A 17993-nucleotide genomic window follows, 5' to 3' on the forward strand; every position below is an offset into this window, starting at 1 on the left:
GATGACTTCATTGTGAATGTACAATTTTCATAGTCATGAAAATACAGAAAAATCTTTAAATGAGAAGGTGTGTCCAAACTTTTGGTCTGTACTGATATATAGATATATATATATATATATATATATATATATATATATATATATATATAGATAGATATAGATAGATAGATAGATAGATAGATACTAGCTGAAGAGCCCGGCGTTGCCTGGGCATACTAAATAGCTGTGGTTAGTTATAGCACCTCACGTTTCTTATTTTCCCATCATGCCTCTCATTTTCTCCCTTACACCTCTCATTTTCTCCCTCACTCCTCTCATTCCCCCCTAACACTTGTCATTTCGACCTCACATCTGTCATTTTCCGATCACTCCACTATTTTCCCTCACTCCTCATTTTGCACTCACACCCCTCATTTTCACCTCAGTATACACGTTTGTCATCTCCCTTATATATAGTATACACCTGTATGTCTTCTCCCCTGTAAATAGTATATACCTGCTGTATGTAATCTCCTCCTGTATATTGTATATACCCATGTGTCATCTCCTCCTGTATATATAATATATACCTGTATGTCATCTCTTCTGTATATACTATATACCTGTATGTCATCTCCTCCTATATATAGTATATAACTGTATGTCATCTCCCCTGTATATAGTTTATACCTGTATGTCATCTTCCCTGTATATAGTATATACCTGCTGTATGTCCTCTCCTCCTCTATACCTATGTGTCATCGCCTCTTTTATATAGTATATACCTGTATGTCATCTCCTCCTGTATATAGTATATACGTGTGTCATCTCCTCCTGTATATAGTATGTACCTGTAAGTCATCTCCTCCAGTATATAGTATATACCTTTATGTCATCTCCACCTGTATATAGTATATACTTGTGTGTCATCGCTCCTGTATATAGTATGTACCTGTGTGTCATCTCCTCCTGTATATAGTATATAACTGTATGTCATCTCCTGTATATAGTATATACCTGTGTGTCATCTCCTCCTGTATATAGTATATACCTGTGTGTCATCTCCTCCTGTATATAGTATATACCTGTGTGTCATCTCCTCCTGTATATAGTATATACTTGTGTCATCTCCTCCTGTATATAGTATATACCTGTGTGTCATCTGCTCCTGTATATAGTATATACCTGTAAGTCATCTCCTCCTGTATATAATATACTAGATTGTGGCCCGATTCTAACGCATCGGGTATTCTAGAATATGCATGTCCCCGTAGTATATGGACAATGATGATTCCAGAATTCGCGGCAGACTCTGTCCGTCACTGATTGATCGAGGCAACCTTTATGACATCATCGTCGCCATGGCAACCATTATGACATCATCGTCGCTGTGCCCGTTGCTGATTGGTCGAGGCCTGGTGGCCTCGACCAATCAGAGACGCGGGATGTCTACGTCCTTTATGACATCATCGTCGCTGTGCCCGTCGCTGAATGGTCGATGCTGCCAGGCCTCGACCAATCAGGGACGCTGGATTTCCAGGACAGACAGACAGAAAGACGGAAAAACCCTTAGACAATTATATATATATAGATACCTGTGTGTCCTCTGCTCCTGTATATAGTATATACCGGTGTGTCATCTGCTCCTGTATATAGTATATACCTGTGTGTCATCAGTATATATTAGCTCACACATACACATAATAGACAGGTCATGTGACTGACAGCTGCCGTATTTCCTATGTGGTACATTTGTTGCTCTTGTAGTTTGTCTGCTTATTAATCAGATTTTTATTTTTGAAGGATAATACCAGACTTGTGTGTGTTTTAGGGCGAGTTTCATGTGTCAAGTTGTGTGTGTTGAGTTGCATGTGGCGACATGCATGTAGCGACTTTTGTGAGATGAGTTTTGTGTGGCGACATGCATGTAGCAACTTTTTGTGTGTCGAGTTGCATGTGATAGGTTAGTGTAGCAAGTTGTGTGCATCAAGTTTTGCGCATGGCGAGTTTTGCGCGTGGCGAGCTTTATGTGTGGTGCGTTTTGAGTATGTGCAAGTTTTGAGTGAGGCAACTTTTGCATGTGTTGCAACTTTTGTGCATCTGGCAATTTTTCCGCGTGTGCAAGTTTTGCATGTGGCGAGTTTTCCATGAGGTGAGTTTTGCACGTGTGGCGAGTTTTGCGTGAGCCTAGTTTTGCATGTGGCGGGTTTTGAGCGGCGACTTTTGTGTTTCGACTTTTATGTGGCGAGGTTGGTGTATGTGTGGTGAAATGTGTGCTAAGGGTGGTATATGCGTTCAAGCACGTGGTAGTTTGTGGCGCCTTATGTGTGTGTTCATATCCCCGTGTGTGGGGAGTATCCCATGTCGGGGCCCCACCTTAGCATCTGTACAGTATATACTCTTTGGTGCCATCGCTCTCACTCTTTAAGTCCCCCTTGTTCACATCTGGCAGCTGTCAATTTGCCTCCAACACTTTCCTCCCATTATGTAGATAGGGGCAAAATTGTTTGGGGAATTGGAACGCGCGGGGTTAAAATTTCGCCTCACAACATAGCCTATGACGCTCTCGGGGTCCAGACGTGTGAGTGTGCAAAATTTTGTGGCTGTAGCTGCGACGGTCCAGATGCCAATCCCAGACATACACACATACATACACACATACACACATTCAGCTTTATATATTAGATATACATACACACACATATATACATATACCGTATATACTCGAGTATAAGCCGAGATTTTTGGCCCAATTTTTTAGGCTGAAAGTGCCCCTCTCGGATTATACTCGAGTCATTGTCCCAGCACCTGGCCCATAGCGCGCCGATGTCCCCGCCTGCTCGGGACACCAGCACCTGGCACGTCGTGCAACGACGTGAGGTGAGTATGGGGCATATTATTATATGGAGCATCTTATGGGGCAGCATATGGGCATATGATTCTATGGAGCATCTTATGGAGCCATCAACCTTTATGGAGCATATATGGAGTATATTATTCTATGGAGCATCTTATGTGTCCATCATTAACTTTTTATGCAGCATTATATGGGGCATATTTTAATATGGAGCATCAGGGCCGTATTTAGAGTTTATGCTGCCCTAGGCACTTAAAGTGCTGCCTTCCCCTTTGGGGAGTATGACACTATCGGCAGTGACTTTGGCAAGAATCTCTGATGTGAAAGTAGCCTTTTGTAGCAGATCGGGCAGTTTTTCTGCATCTGTCGCGTAATGGATCACTTTGGCCTCATTCATTCCCTATGGGATTTGCAGCACTTGTTGTGATCTGTCAAATGTGGTACCATACCTCCCAACGTTTGAAGAAGGGAAAGAGTTATAAAGTTTGCGGCGCACTACGTGCGCCGCGGCAAATTTTAGGCCACGCCTCTGATCACACCCATTTCACAACTAGTCACACCCATATCCACATCCCAACCACACCCATTTAGCACTGCTGATCAGTTTCATAAACAATAACTATAAACAAAAAAAAATATGGCCACAGTGCTCCATACTATATAATGGCCACACATGATGCTCCATACTGTATAATGGCTATGCTGTGCTCCACATACTGTATAATGGCCACACATGATGCTCAATACTGTATAATGGCCCTACATGATGTTCAATACTGTATAATGGCCACACATGTTGCTCCATACTGTATTATGGCCACACATGATGCTCTATACTGTATAATGGCCACACATGATGCTCTATACTGTATAATGGCCACGCATGATGTTCATATTGTATAATGCCCCCCTGCCATCTAGTATGCATGGCTCCTCTCCCCTCCCATCCTGCATGCATGGCTCATATCCCCTCCCTCCTGTATGCATGGCTCATCTCCCTCCCATCCCATATGCATGGCTCATATCCCCCCTTCCTGTATGCCCATATGCATGACTCATATAATCCCCTCTCATGTATGCATGGCTCATCTCCCTCGCATATGCATGGCTCATATCCTCCCCTCTCCAGTATGCATGGCTCATCTCCCTCCCATCCCATCCTGTATGCATGGCTTATATCCCCCCCCTCTGTATGCATGGCTCATCTCCCTCCTATCCCACATGCATGGCTCATATCTCCCCCCCCCCCCCCCCCGTATGCATGGCTCATATCTCTCCCCCCCCCCCCCCCCCGTATGCATGGCTCATCTCCCTCCCATCCCATATGCATGGCTCATATTTCCCCCCCTCTGTATGCATGGCTTATCTCCCTCCCATCCCATATGCATGGCTCATATCTCCCCTCTCCTGTATGCATGGCTCATCTCCCTCCCATCCCATTCTGTATGCATGGCTCATATTCCCTCCCCTCCTGTATGCATGGCCCATATCCCCCCTATCCTGTATGCATGGCTCATCTCCCTCCCATCCCATATGCATGGCTCATATTCCCTCCCTCCTGTATGCATGGCTCATATACCCCCCCCCCCTCTCCTGTATGCATGGCTCATCTCCCTCCCATCCCATCCTGTATGCATGGCTCATATCCCCCCGCCCTCCTGTATGCATGGCTCATATCCCACTCCCTTCCTGTATGCATGGCTCATCTCCCTCCCATCCCATCCTGTATGCATGGCTCATATTCCCCCCCTCCTGTATGCATGGCTCATCTCTCAACCCCCCGCTCCTGCTCCCATCTTGCATCCTGCATGGCTCGGCTCCCCATCCTCCTTCATCCCCCCCATCCCTCATGCTCACCTTTCACACACCACGCCGAACATCCCTCTAGCTCTGTCTCGACTCCTGACGCAGCACCTTCTTCCTGTGTGAGCGGTCATGTGGTACCGCTCTCCAAGGTCATGAATATGCTGAGGGGCAGTCAGTCGGGAGGTGACCCAGGACTTAAATTAAAAAAAAAACTCGCTCAGGTGCCGCCCCCGCATCATCCCGCCCTAGGCACGTGCCCTCAAGTGCCTAGTGGCAAATACGGCCCTGTGGAGCATCTTATGGGATCATTGTTAACTTTTCTGCAGCATTATATGGGTAATATTTTTTTGTATGGAGCAACTTATTGGCTCCTGATTCAATATGTATATTCAAAAACATTTAATCTACTGATGTCTCAATTAATTTTACTTTTATTGGTATCTATTTATATTTGTGAAATTTACCAGCAGCTGCTGCATTTCACACCCTAGGCTTATACTCGAGTCAATAAGTTTTCCAAGTTTTTGTGGCAAAATTAGGGGCCTCGGCTTATACTCGAGTATACATGGTAAATATTAAAAAAAAAAAAAAACACTCTTTTTGCAAGGAAAACGTTGGTGCTTGTAGAAGAAAATAAGTACTAGTACTTACTTATCATCTCGCCTGAGAAAAACACCAGCATAGGGTTGGGCAAGCCTTACTTTACGTCTCAGAAGCGCCATCAAGATAGGATTCTTGACCTTCATTGGAAAAAGAATACAAAAATTAAAGGGTTATTGCCAAAATCAGAAAGCAGTCTCAGTTATCTGTAAATATAAAATCAATCATGCGTGCCAACACAACCAATTTTAAAATTTGTAGCTGTTGCCCTGCAATTCTGACCCTCTGACCTCTCAGCACTCATTATCTACCTAATGCCACTGGATCCATTCTCTAGTAGTTCTAATGCTGCCTGTCAAACACACTCTAATCACCTAATGACCTTACGAAATAAAACATAACAGTCAGGATATGCCACAGCTTAGCTAAGCTATGCTGAAGAGCCCCTATTTCATGAAAAACAGGAACCCATGACTGTGTAAATAAAACAGAGTGCCCCGACAGCAGAGCTGAAGTACAGCTTAGCTATTATGTGCTCAGCTCTGTAGATCCCCATGAACCACCACTAAAATGTGGAGTTTGTCAACAGTAATGCATATTCATCGAATAGTGGCTCAGTCACTACATCAAAATAAATAAAAAATACACATGTTGATATCTGAGACTTTATTTATCCGTCGACAGAGCTGTGGGGGGGCTTTTTTATATCCCGAGCTTTTAGTTGGATTTTTAGGGGGAGCTGTGTGACTTAAAAATGGAAATCTGGCATTTTATTTTGTTTTCAACATTCAGCATATGGTTTAACCCCTTTGCCTCGAAGCCTGTCTTCACCTTCCCGACCAGGCCAATTTTTTTTAATTCTGACCACTGTCACTTTATGAGGTTATTAGCTCTGGAACACTTCAATGGATCCCACTGATTCGGAGATTATTCTTTCATGACTTATTGTACTTTATGATAGTGGAAAAATAGTCTTTGATGTGACTCGGTGCCGCGATCGGGTGCAGGTGTCAACTCTCACATAGAGCTGACACCCTGTAGCAACACTTACAATCGGTGTTCGCACCAATCGCAGGCGTTTTAACCCCTTAACGTCCAATAACTGATTTATCCAACACTGGAGGCCTCCTATTGTTTGGTGCAGGGTTCGACGATGAGCCCGCACCTTTTCAAGCCCATGACAGCTGATCTGATCACACCAGCGGATGTTAACATGTTAATTGGCGCTGTCAAACTCTGACAGAGGCATTTAACATGAACGTGCAGGAAGCGTGTCATTAACCCTGTCCATGTCACATGACCACAGGTAGCTGATAAGCTGGTATGACAACACAGGGTCTGCAGTGTTGTCATTGCCGTATCGCTATGAGCGCAGCCCAGCGTTCGACACTCATAGCAAGTGAGCATTTCTGCTACACAAAGCAGGGGCTGTAGGCTGCGTTTTTGTGGACGCTGCAACATTGCAATAAAATGCAGTAACACACGATCAAAAGGTAGTATCTACACCAAAGTGGTATCAATACAAATGTCAGATCAGCGCACAAAATATAAGCCCTCACCTTGCCCAAGATCCCGAAAAATGGAGATGTTACAGGTCTCAGAAAATGGCAACTTTTTATTTAAAAGAAAACAAAAGAACCTAGACATGTTTGGTGTCTATGAACTTGTAATGATGTGGAGAATCATAACGGCAGGTCAGTTTTAGCATTAAGTGAATGAACATGGTAAAAAAAAAAAAAATACAAAAAACAATTGTGGAATTGCACTTTTTTTGCAATTTCACTGCATTTTCAATGTTTCCATTTTTAAGTACACAATATATTGCTAAAATCAATGGTGCCATTTAAAAGTACAACTCATCCCACTAAAACCAAGCCCTCACATGGCCACATTGACAAAAAAATAAAAAAAGTTATGGATCTAGGTAGGAGAGCAAAAAATGAAACTGCAAAAACAGAAATACCCATGGTACTTAAGGGGTTAAACCCTCTGATGCCCCTGTCAAAAGGGGTCCTAAGAGCAAGAGCTGACATGCCTCCTCCCTGCTTGTCAGATGCACTGAAGTGCATAAACAGTGTATGGAGACATGGGGGGGAAGGGAAGGGGGGGGGGGGGTCAGCAGGCACCCCGGGTCTGCTAGCCAGAACCGCATGAACCAGGTATCATCCACGTGGGAATAACGCTACTCAGACAACACAGGCTGAGGGTAAAACAGTGTGGCAATGTTTTATTAAAAAATTGTGAAATTTTCGCCAAATTTCCGTTTTTCTTCACGAATAAACACAAGAAATATCAAATAAATTTTACCACTATTATGAAGTACAATATGTCACGAGAAAATGTCAGAATCACTGGGATCCGTTGAAGCGTTCCAGAGTTATAACCTCATAAAGGGACAGTGGTCAGAATTGTAAAAATTGGCCCTGTCATTAACGTGCAAACCACCCTTGGGGGTAAAGAGGTCAATGAGCGGTACTATGTGACCGCTCAGCACTGGAAGGAGCTGCTATCCTATGGAGTAGCAGGGACGAGCCAGGAAGGGTTGAGTATGACAGGGGAGGGTGAGCCATGCTATATTTACCTGTCCCCATTCCACCGCCGCGTTGTCTCTTCCTCTGGCTGTGACATTCAGGTCAGAGGACGCGATGACGTGGTTAGTGAGCGCCCTCTGACTGAACAGTCACAGCGAGAGGACCCGGAAGACAGCGGCGCGCAGCGGTGAAACGGGGACAGGTGATTATCGCAAGTGCCGGGGGCCTGGTGCAGCAACGACACCTGCACCTGACCCCCATAGCACGCCGGTGTCCCCGACTGCTCAGGCCCCCGGCACCTCTCCCCCCAGCGATGAGGGGTGAGTATGTTTTTCTTTTTTTATTGCAGCAGAAGCAGCATACGGGGTATATTATGCTATGGAGCGTGTTATGGGGCCATTGACCTTTATGTAGCCGCATACGGGGAATATTATGCTATGGAGCATCTTATGGGGCCATCAACCTTTAAGGAGCAGCATATGGGGCATATTATGCTATGGAGCATCTTATGGAGCCATCAATCTGTATGGAGCAGCATATGGGGCATACTATTCAATGGAGCATCTTATGGGGCTATCAAGCTTTATGTCGCAGCATGTGGGGCATATTATCCTATGGAGCATCTTATGGGGCCACTAACCTTTATGGAGCAGCATGTGGGGCATATTATGCTATGGAGAATCTTATGGGGCCATTATTAACCTTTGTGCAGCGTTATATGGGGCATATTTTTGTATGGAGCATCTTATGGGGCCCATCATGAACTTTATGGAACATTATATGGTGCACATTTTGTATGAAGCAACTTATGGGTCTCCTGATTCAATATGGATATTCAAAAAACATTTAACCTACTGATGTCTCAGTGAATTTCACTTTTATTGGTATTTATTTTTATTTTTAAAAATTTACCAGTAGCTGCTGCATTTCCCACCCTAGTCTTAAACTCGGGTCAATAAGTTTTCCCAGTTTTTTGTGGCAAAATTAGGGTCTCTGCTTATACTCAGGTCAGATTATACTCGAGTATATACATTACCTATCCGGTATTGCCACGGAGTCTCTTCGGGCTGGAGGCCGGGACATGAATCCTCTGTCGGAAATGGCGCATGCGTATAGCGCACTTCAGGCGCCATTTTGTAAGTTATGCATCCGGGGATGAGGATTGTGGCGCCGTAATGCGTCAGCGGAGCAATCCTGCCACTTTCTACTGAATAAACACTGCCGTTCATAAGTTTAGGGTCACTTAGAAATTTCCTTATTTTTGAAAGAAAAGCATTTTTTTCCAATGAAGCTAACATTAAATGATTCAGAAATACACTCTATACAGTGTTAATGTGTAAATGACTATTTTAGGTGCAAACGTCTGTTTTGTAATGCAATCTCTTCATAGGCATATAGAAGACCATTTCCAACAACCATCACTCCAGTGTTTGTGTTTGCTGAGTACGAAGGCTAGTGGATTGTTTGAATACCCGTGAAAACCCTTGTGGAAGTATGTTAGCACAGCTGAAAACAGTTTGGCTTATTAGAGAAGCTATAAACCTGACCTTCCTTTGAGCTTAGTTGAGAATCTGGAGCATTACATTTGTTGTTTCCATTAAACTCTCAAAATAGCCAGAAAAAAAGAACTTTCATGTGAAACTCGAGTGTCTATTTTTGTTCTTAGAAATGAAGGTTATTCGATGCGAGAAATTGCCAAAAAAACTGAAGATTTCCTACAACAGTGTGTACTACTCCCTTCAGAGGAGAGCACAAACAGGCTCTAACCAGAGTAGAAAGAAGTGAGAGGCCCGCTGCACAACTGAGCAACAAGACAAGTACATTAGAGTCTGTAGTTTGAAAAATCGACGCCTCACAGATCCTCAACTGGTAGCTTCATTAAATAGTAGACGCAAAACGCCAGTGTCCACATCTACAGTGAAGAGGTGACTCCGGTATGCTGGTCTTCAGGGCAGAGTGGCTAATAAAAGGAAAAGATTAATATGGGCAAAAGAACACAGACATTGGACAGAGGAAGATTGGAAAAAAGTGTTATGGACAGACGAATCCAAGTTTGAGGTGTCTGGATCACACAGAAGAACATTTGTGAGATGAAGAACAACTGAAAAGATGCTGGAAGAGTGCCTGACGCCATATGTCGTGCATGGTGGAGGTAATGTGATGGTCTGGGGTTGATTTGGTGCTGGTAAAGTGAGGGATTTTACTCCACTTTGCAACCCCATGCCATATCCTGTGGACAGCGACATCCTTCAACAGGACAATCACCCAAAGCACTCCACCAAATTATGCAAGAACTATTTAGGGAGGAAGCAGGCAGCATAAATAAATGTGATGGTCTAGGGTTGCTTTGGTGCTGGTAAAGTGGGAGATTTGTACAAGGTAAAAGGGATTTTGAATAAGGAAGGCTATCACTCCATTTTGCAAGCCATGCCATACCCTGAGGACAGCGCTTGATTGGAGCCAATTTCATCCTATAACAGGACAATGATCCAAAGCACACCTCCAAATTATGCAAGAACTCTTTAGGGAAGAAGCAGGCAGCTGATATTCTCTCTGTAAGGCCGGTTTCACACGTCAGTGGCTCCGGTACGTGAGGTGACAGTTTCCTCACGTACCGGAGACACTGACTCACGTAGACACATTAAAATCAATGTGTCTCTGCACATGTCAGGGTGTTTTCACGGACCGTGTGTCCGTTTGGAAAACACGGAGACATGTCAGTGTTCGTGGGAGCGCACGTATTACACGGACCCATTAAAGTCAATGGGTCCGTGTAAAACACGTACCGCACACGGATGTTGTCCGTGTGCAGTCCGTGTGCCGTGCAGGAGACAGCGCTACAGTAAGCGCTGTCCCCCCAGCGTGGTGCTGAAGCCGCCATTCAGGGGGCAGGGATCTTTTTTTTAAACACCAAAAAAAAAAAAAAAAAAAAAGATTTTTTTTATATCTTCTCTCCAGCGAACGCTGCTGGAGAGAAGAAATGCTCCAGCACCAGATGCAGGGGACAGCGCTTAATTGTAGCGCTGTCTCTTGCACGGTGCGTGTGATACCCAGTCGGCACACGGATGCCGCACGTGTGCCACACTGATGTGCCACGTGAGCACACGGACACACGGATAATTCCGGTACCGGAATTATCTGGACGTGTGAGACTGGCCTAATGGAGTGGCCAGCGCAGTCACCAGATCTCAACCCCCACTGAGCTGTTGTGTTAGCAGCTTGACCATATGGTATGCAAAAAAGTGCTCATCAAGCCAAACCAACTTGTGGGAGGGGCTTTTGGAAGCATGGGGTGAAATTTCTCCAGATTACCTCAGCAAATTATCTGCTAGAATACCAAAGGTCTGCAATGCTGGAATTGCTGCAAAGGGAGCATTCTTTGACAAAAGCAGTTTGAAAGAGAAAATTATTATTTCAAATAAAAATCTGTTTTTCCAACCTTGTCAATGTCTGGACTAGATTTTCAATTCATTAGGCAGCTCATTTGATTAATGAAAGTATGAGTTTTCATGGAAAACACAAAATTGTCTGGGTGACCCTAAACTTTTGAACAGTAGTGTATGTAGAAAATACATCAGCACAGCAAGCGAGTGACTTTTTACTGAACATGACAGAATGGGGGCGCATAATGAGAGCGCCACATGACAAGATGGGGGTACAGGATGGGTGCAGCACATGACAAAATGGAGTGCAGGATGGGAAAAGCACATGACAGGATGGGGAAGCAGTATGAGAGCACCACATGACAGGATGGGGACGCAGGCTGAGAGCACCACATGACAAGATGGGGGTGCAGAATTGAAGCAGCACATACCAGGATGGGAGCAGCACATGGCAGCATGGGAGTGCAGGATGGGAGCATCACATGACAGGATTGGGGCGCAGGATGGGAGCACATGACAAGATGGGGGCGCTAGATGGTAGCACCACATGACAGGATTAGGGCGCAGGATGGAGACCACATACCAATAAAAGTGTGTATAATATATATATATATATATATATATATATATATATATATATATATATATATATATATATATATATATATATATATATATATATATATATATATATATATATATATACACACACACACACACAGTCATGGCCAAAAGTATTGACACCCCTGCAATTCTGTCAGATAGTACTCATTTTCTTCCTGATAATGATTGCAAACACAAGTTGTTTGGTATTATTATCTTCATTTAATTTGTCTTAAATAAAAAAAACACAAAAAGAATTGTCCTAAAGCCAAATTGGATATAATTCCACACCAAACATAAAAAGGGGGCGGACAAAAGTATTGGCACTGTTCAAAAAATCATGTGATGCTTCTCTAATTTGTGTAATTAGCAGCAGCTGGATTAAAGTTGACTCAACCTCTGTCCTTTGTCCTTGTGTGTACCACATTGAGCATGGAGAAAAGAAAGAAGACCAAAGAACTGTCTGAGGACTTGAGAAACCAAATTGTGAGGAAGCATGAGCGATCTCAAGGCTACAAGTCCATCTCCAAAGACCTGAATGTTCCTGTGTCTACCGTGCGCAGTGTCATCAAGAAGTTTAAAGCCCATAGCACCGTGGCCAACCTCCCTAAATGTGGACGGAAAAGAAAAATTGACAAGAGATTTCAACGCAAGATTGTGCGGATGTTGGATAAAGAACCTCGACTAACATCCAAACAAGTTCAAGCTGCCCTGCAGTCCGAGGGAACAACAGTGTCAACCCGTACTATCCGTCGGCGTCTGAATGAAAAGGGACTGTATGGTAGGAGACCCAGAAAGACCCCACTTCTTACCCCGAGACATAAAAAAGTCAGGCTGGAGTTTGCCAAAACCTTCCTGAAAAAGCCGAAAACGTTTTGGAAGAATGTTCTCTGGTCAGATGAGATAAAAGTAGAGCTTTTTGGGCAAAGGCATCAACATAGAGTTTATAGGAGAAAAAAAGAGGCATTCAAAGAAAAGAACACAGTCCCTACAGTCAAACATGGCGGAGGTTCCCTGATGTTTTGGGGGTTGTTTCGCTGCCGCTGGCACTGGACTGCTTGACCGTGTGCATGGCATTATGAAGTCTGAAGACTACCAACAAATTTTGCAGCATAATGTAGGGCCCAGTGTGCGAAAGCTGAGTCTCCCTCAGAGGTCATGGGTCTTCCAGCAGGGCAATGACCCAAAACACACTTCAAAAAGCACTAGAAAATGGTTTGAGAGAAAGCACTGGAGACTTCTAAGGTGGCCAGCAACGAGTCCAGACCTGAATCCCATAGAACACCTGTGGAGAGATCTCAAAATGGCAGTTTGGAGAAGGCACCCTTCAAATATCAGGGACCTGGAGCAGTTTGCCAAAGAAGAATGGTCTAAAATTCCAGCAGAGCATTGTAAGAAACTCATTGATGGTTACCGAAAGCGGTTGGTCGCAGTTATTTTGGCTAAAGGTTGTGCAACCAAGTATTAGGCTAAGGGTGCCAATACTTTTGTCTGGCCCATTTTTGGAGTTTTGTGTGAAATGATCAATGTTTTGCTTTTTGTTTCATTCTCTTTTGTGTTTTTTCATTTAAGACAAATTAAATGAAGATAATAATACCAAAGAATTTGTGTTTGCAATCATTTTCAGGAAGGAAATGAGTATTATCTGACAGAATTGCAGGGATGTCAATACTTTTGGCCATGACTGTATGTATGTATGTATATCTCAAAAAATTGGAACAGCACACACATAAAAGTACTATGGCTGCAGGGCCTCTCAGCAAGGAGTCCCCTCCGTGCAAAAGGATATAGATTCAGAAAAAAGGGGCAGCACTCCAGTATTTTCAAAAATACAAAATGGACTTTAATAGCCCTGGTGGCGTGGCGACGTTTTGGCTACAATGAGCCTTTCTCAAGCAATACTGAGGGTGCACATACAAATATTTAAAGAAGTGATGCAATTAGACATGATTAACACATCAAGTGTAAAAATATATATCAGATAAACATTTCATTTTAGTGATATCCTTTAACCCCTTAGTGACAGAGCCAATTTGGTACTTAATGACCGAGCCAATTTTTACAATTCTGACCACTGTCACTTTATGAGGTTATAACTCTGGAACGCTTCAACGGATCCCGGTGATTGTGAGATTGTTTTTTCGTGACATATTGTACTTCATGTTAGTGGTAACATTTCTTCGATATTACTTGCGATTATTTATGAAAAAAAACGGAAATATGGCGAAAACTTTTAAAATTTTGCAATTTTCAAACTTTGTATTTTTATGCCCTTAAATCAGAGAGATATGTCACGAAAAATAGTTAATAAATAACATTTCCCACATGTCTACTTTACATCAGCACAATTTTGGAACCAAAATTTTTTTTTGTTAGGGAGTTATAAGGGTTAAAAGTTGACCAGCAATTTCTCATTTTTACAACACCATTTTTTTTTTAGGGACCACATCACATGTGAAGTCATTTTGAGGGGTCTATATGAGAGAAAATAACGAAGTGTGACACCATTCTAAAAACTACACCCCTCAAGGTTCTCAAAACCACATTCAAGAAGTTTATTAACCCTTTACGTGCTTCACAGGAACTGAAACAATGTGGAAGGAAAAAAATGAACATTTAACTTTTTTTTGCAAACATCTTAATTCAGAACCATTTTTTTTATTTTCACATGTGTAAAAACAGAAATGTAACCATAAGTTTTGTTATGCAATTTCTCCTGAATACGCCAATGCCCCATATGTGGGGGTAAACCACTTTTTGGGCGCACCGCAGAATTGGAAGTGAAGGAGCGCCGTTTGACTTTTTCAATGCAGAATTGGCTGGAATTGAGATTGGACGCCATGTCGCGTTTGGAGAGCTCCTGATGTACCTAAACAGTGGAAACTCCCCACAAGTGACACCATTTTGGAAACTAGACCCCTTAAGGAACTTATCTAGATGTGTGGTGAGCACTTTGAAGCCCCAAGTGCTTCACGGAAGTTTATAACGTAGAGCCGTGAAAAAAAAATTGCATTTTTTCTACAAAAATGATCTTTTTGCCCCCAAATTTTTATTTTCACAAGGGTAACAGAGAAATTGAACCCCAAAAGTTGTTGTCCAATTTGTCCTGAGTATGCTGGTACCCCATAAGTGGGGGTAAACCACTGTTTGGGCGCACGGCAGAGCTCAGAAGGAAGGAGCGCCGTTTTGGAATGCAGACTTTGATAGAATGGTCTGCGGGCGTTATGTTGCGTTTGCAGAGCCCCTGATGTACCTAACCAGTAGAAACCCTCCACAAGTGACCCCATTTTGGAAAGTAGACCCCCCAAGGAACTTATCTAGATGTGTGGGGAGAACTTTGAATGCCCAAGTGCTTCACAGAAGTTTAGAATGCAGAGTCGTGAAAATAAAAAATATTTTTTTCCACAAAAAAAGATATTGTAGCCCCCAAGTTTTTATTTTCACAAGGGTAACAGGAGAAATTGGACCACTAAAGTTTTTGTTCAATTTATCCCGAGTACACTGATGTGCCATATGTGGAGGTAACCCACTGTTTGGGCACACGGCAGAGCTCAGAAGGGAGCGAGCACCATTGAACTTTTTGAGCGCAAAATTGGCAGTCGTGTTTGGAGACCCCCTGATGTAACTAAACAGTGGAAACCCCCCAATTCTAGCTCCAACCCTAACCCCAACACACCCCTAAGCCTAATCCCAACCCTAACCTCAAACCTAACCCTAATCCCAATACACCCCTAATCACAACCCTAACCTTAACCCTAATCCCAAACCTAACCCTAATCCCAAGCGTAACCCTAATCCAAACCCTAACCCTAATCCCAACTCTAACCCTAACCTTAGCCCCAACCCTGAGGCTACTTTCACACTTGCGTCGTTTGGCATCCGTCGCAATCCATCGTTTTGGACAAGAAACGGATCCTGCAAATGTGCCCGCAGGATGCGTTTTTTGCCCATAGACTTGTATTGCCGACGGATCGTGACGGATGGCCACACGTCGCGTCCGTCTTACACTGGATCAGTGTTTTGGCGAACCGTCAGCACAAAAAAAACGTTCAATGTAACGTTTTTTTGTACGTCGAGTCCGCCATTTCTGACTGCGCATGCGTGGCCGTAACTCCGCCCTCTCCTCCCCAGGACATAGATTGGGCAGCGGATGCGTTGAAAAACTACATCCGCTGCCCACGTTGTGCACAATTTTCACAACGTGCGTCGGTATGTCGGGCCGATGCATTGCAACGGCCCCGTACCGACGTAAGTGTAAAAGGAGCCTAACCCTAAATTTAGCCCCAACCCTAACCCTAAATTTAGCCCCAACCCGAACCCTAAATTTAGCCCCAACCCTAAATTTAGCCCTAGCCCTAACCCTAACCCTAGCCCTAACCCTAGCCCTAACCCAAGCCCTAACCCTAGCCCTAACCCTAATTTTAGCCCCAACTGCTCTTCTCCTGCCGGCCGGCCGATGGAGACAGATGGCGGGCGCACTGCGCATGCGTCCGCCATTTTCTTTTGCCCAGAAAATGCCGGCGGCCAGGAGGACCCAGGGACACCGGTAAGTATAATAGGGTCCCTTTATTTCTCTGTCCTCTGATGTGCGATCACATCAGAGGACAGAGAATTATACTTTGCTTTTTTTTTTTTTTGCGGTCGCCGGTAAACAGTTAATTACCGGTGATGCTCTTTGGGGTCTCGGCTAGCCGAGACCCCAAAGATTCTCCCGGGGCCGGCCGGTGGGCGCACTGTGCATGCGCCCGCCATTTTGTAGATGGCGGCGCCCATCGGGAGCCACGAGGAGCACCGGGGGAGACAGGTGAGTATTGGGGGGCGATCGGGGACCCCTTTTCTCTGTCCTCTGATGTGCGATCACATCGGAGGACAGAGAAATTAAAAAGAAAGAAATCGCGTTTTTTGTTTTTTTTTTGCGATCGCAAAAGCGGGGTCGGTAAAAAAAACCCTGAATCATGTTCTCTGGGGTCTCGGCTACCCCTAGCAGCCGAGACCCCGGAGAAAATCCGACTCTGGGGGGCGCTATTTACTTTTTCCACAGCGCCGTTAATTAACGGTGCTGTGGTTTAAGTACCCTTAGCGGCCGCCGTTAAAAGGCGTATCGGCGGTCGCTAAGGGGTTAAACATGATTTTTAAAGTGACAGTGCTTTATTTAAATATATAACACATGATCTAATTATAGCAATTAATCCCTTTCTGATATTAGACGTACTATCCTGTCGAGGTTGTATGGGCCCGTATGACCACCGACCCGATAGTGCGTCTAACGCGATCAGCTGCGCTCACAGGGGAAGCGAGGCAGAGTGTCAGCTGACTATCACAGCTGACATCCGGCACTATGTGCCAGGAGTGGTCACGGACAGCTCCTGGCACATTAACCCCAAGAACACTGCGATCAAACATGATCGCAGCATCGCACAGGGAGGGGGCTCCCTGCGTGCTTCCTTGAGACCCTCGGAGCAACGCGATCACGTCTCCTCCGTCCTCCTCCCTGAAGGCCCCGGATCCAAGATGGCTGTGGGGCTCCTTCCGGGTCCTGCAGGGAGGTGGCTTGCAAGCACCTGGCAAGCCTCCTGCAGTGACTGTCAGATCGCTGATCTGACTCAGTGCATTGTGTCAGATCAGCGATCTGACACTTTACCATGATGTCACAAACTGGGACAAAGTAAAAAATATATATATATTTACATGTGTAAAAAAAAAGTAAATAAAAAAATAAAAAGTACACATTTATTATCGCCGCATCCGTAACAACCCGACCAATAAAACTGTCCTACTAGTTAACACTTTCAGTGAACTCCATAAAAAAAAAAACTAGGCAAAAAACAATGCTTTATCATCATACCGCCAAATAAAAAGTGGAACAACAAGCGATAAAAAAAGACGGATATAAATAAACATTGTACCACCGAAAACTTCATCTTGAACTGCAAAAAAACGAGCCGCCATACAGCGTCATCAGCGAAGAAATAAAAAAGTTATAGCTCTCAGAATAAAGCGATGCAAAAATATCGTATATGCTCGAGTATAAGCCGACCCCTCTAATTTTGCCACAAAAAACTGGGAAAACTTAATGACTCGAGTATAAGCTTAGGGTGGAAAATGCAGCAGCTACCAATATATGTCAAAAATACAAATCGATACAAATGAAAGTAAAATTAATTGAGACATCAGTAGGTTACCGTAAGTGTTTTTGAATATCCATATTGATTCAGGAGCCCCATATAATGTTCC

At 44.0% G+C, this 17993-nt stretch overlaps 1 protein-coding gene across 8 annotated transcripts in view; it reads right to left on the bottom strand.

Moving 5' to 3' along the window:
• Positions 1–17993, bottom strand: part of LONP1 (lon peptidase 1, mitochondrial) — a 480916-nt gene that overhangs the window by 425472 nt on the left and 37451 nt on the right. For all 8 annotated transcript variants that reach the window (XM_069767869.1, XM_069767870.1, XM_069767867.1 and 5 more), the window contains exon 2: positions 5294–5382. In XM_069767869.1, coding sequence (XP_069623970.1) covers positions 5294–5382 — 89 coding nt within the window. The remainder of the gene's footprint in view (positions 1–5293; positions 5383–17993) is intronic.

The sequence above is a fragment of the Ranitomeya imitator genome, chromosome 1 (assembly GCF_032444005.1).
Source record: "Ranitomeya imitator isolate aRanImi1 chromosome 1, aRanImi1.pri, whole genome shotgun sequence".
Taxonomy (NCBI): domain Eukaryota; kingdom Metazoa; phylum Chordata; class Amphibia; order Anura; family Dendrobatidae; genus Ranitomeya; species Ranitomeya imitator.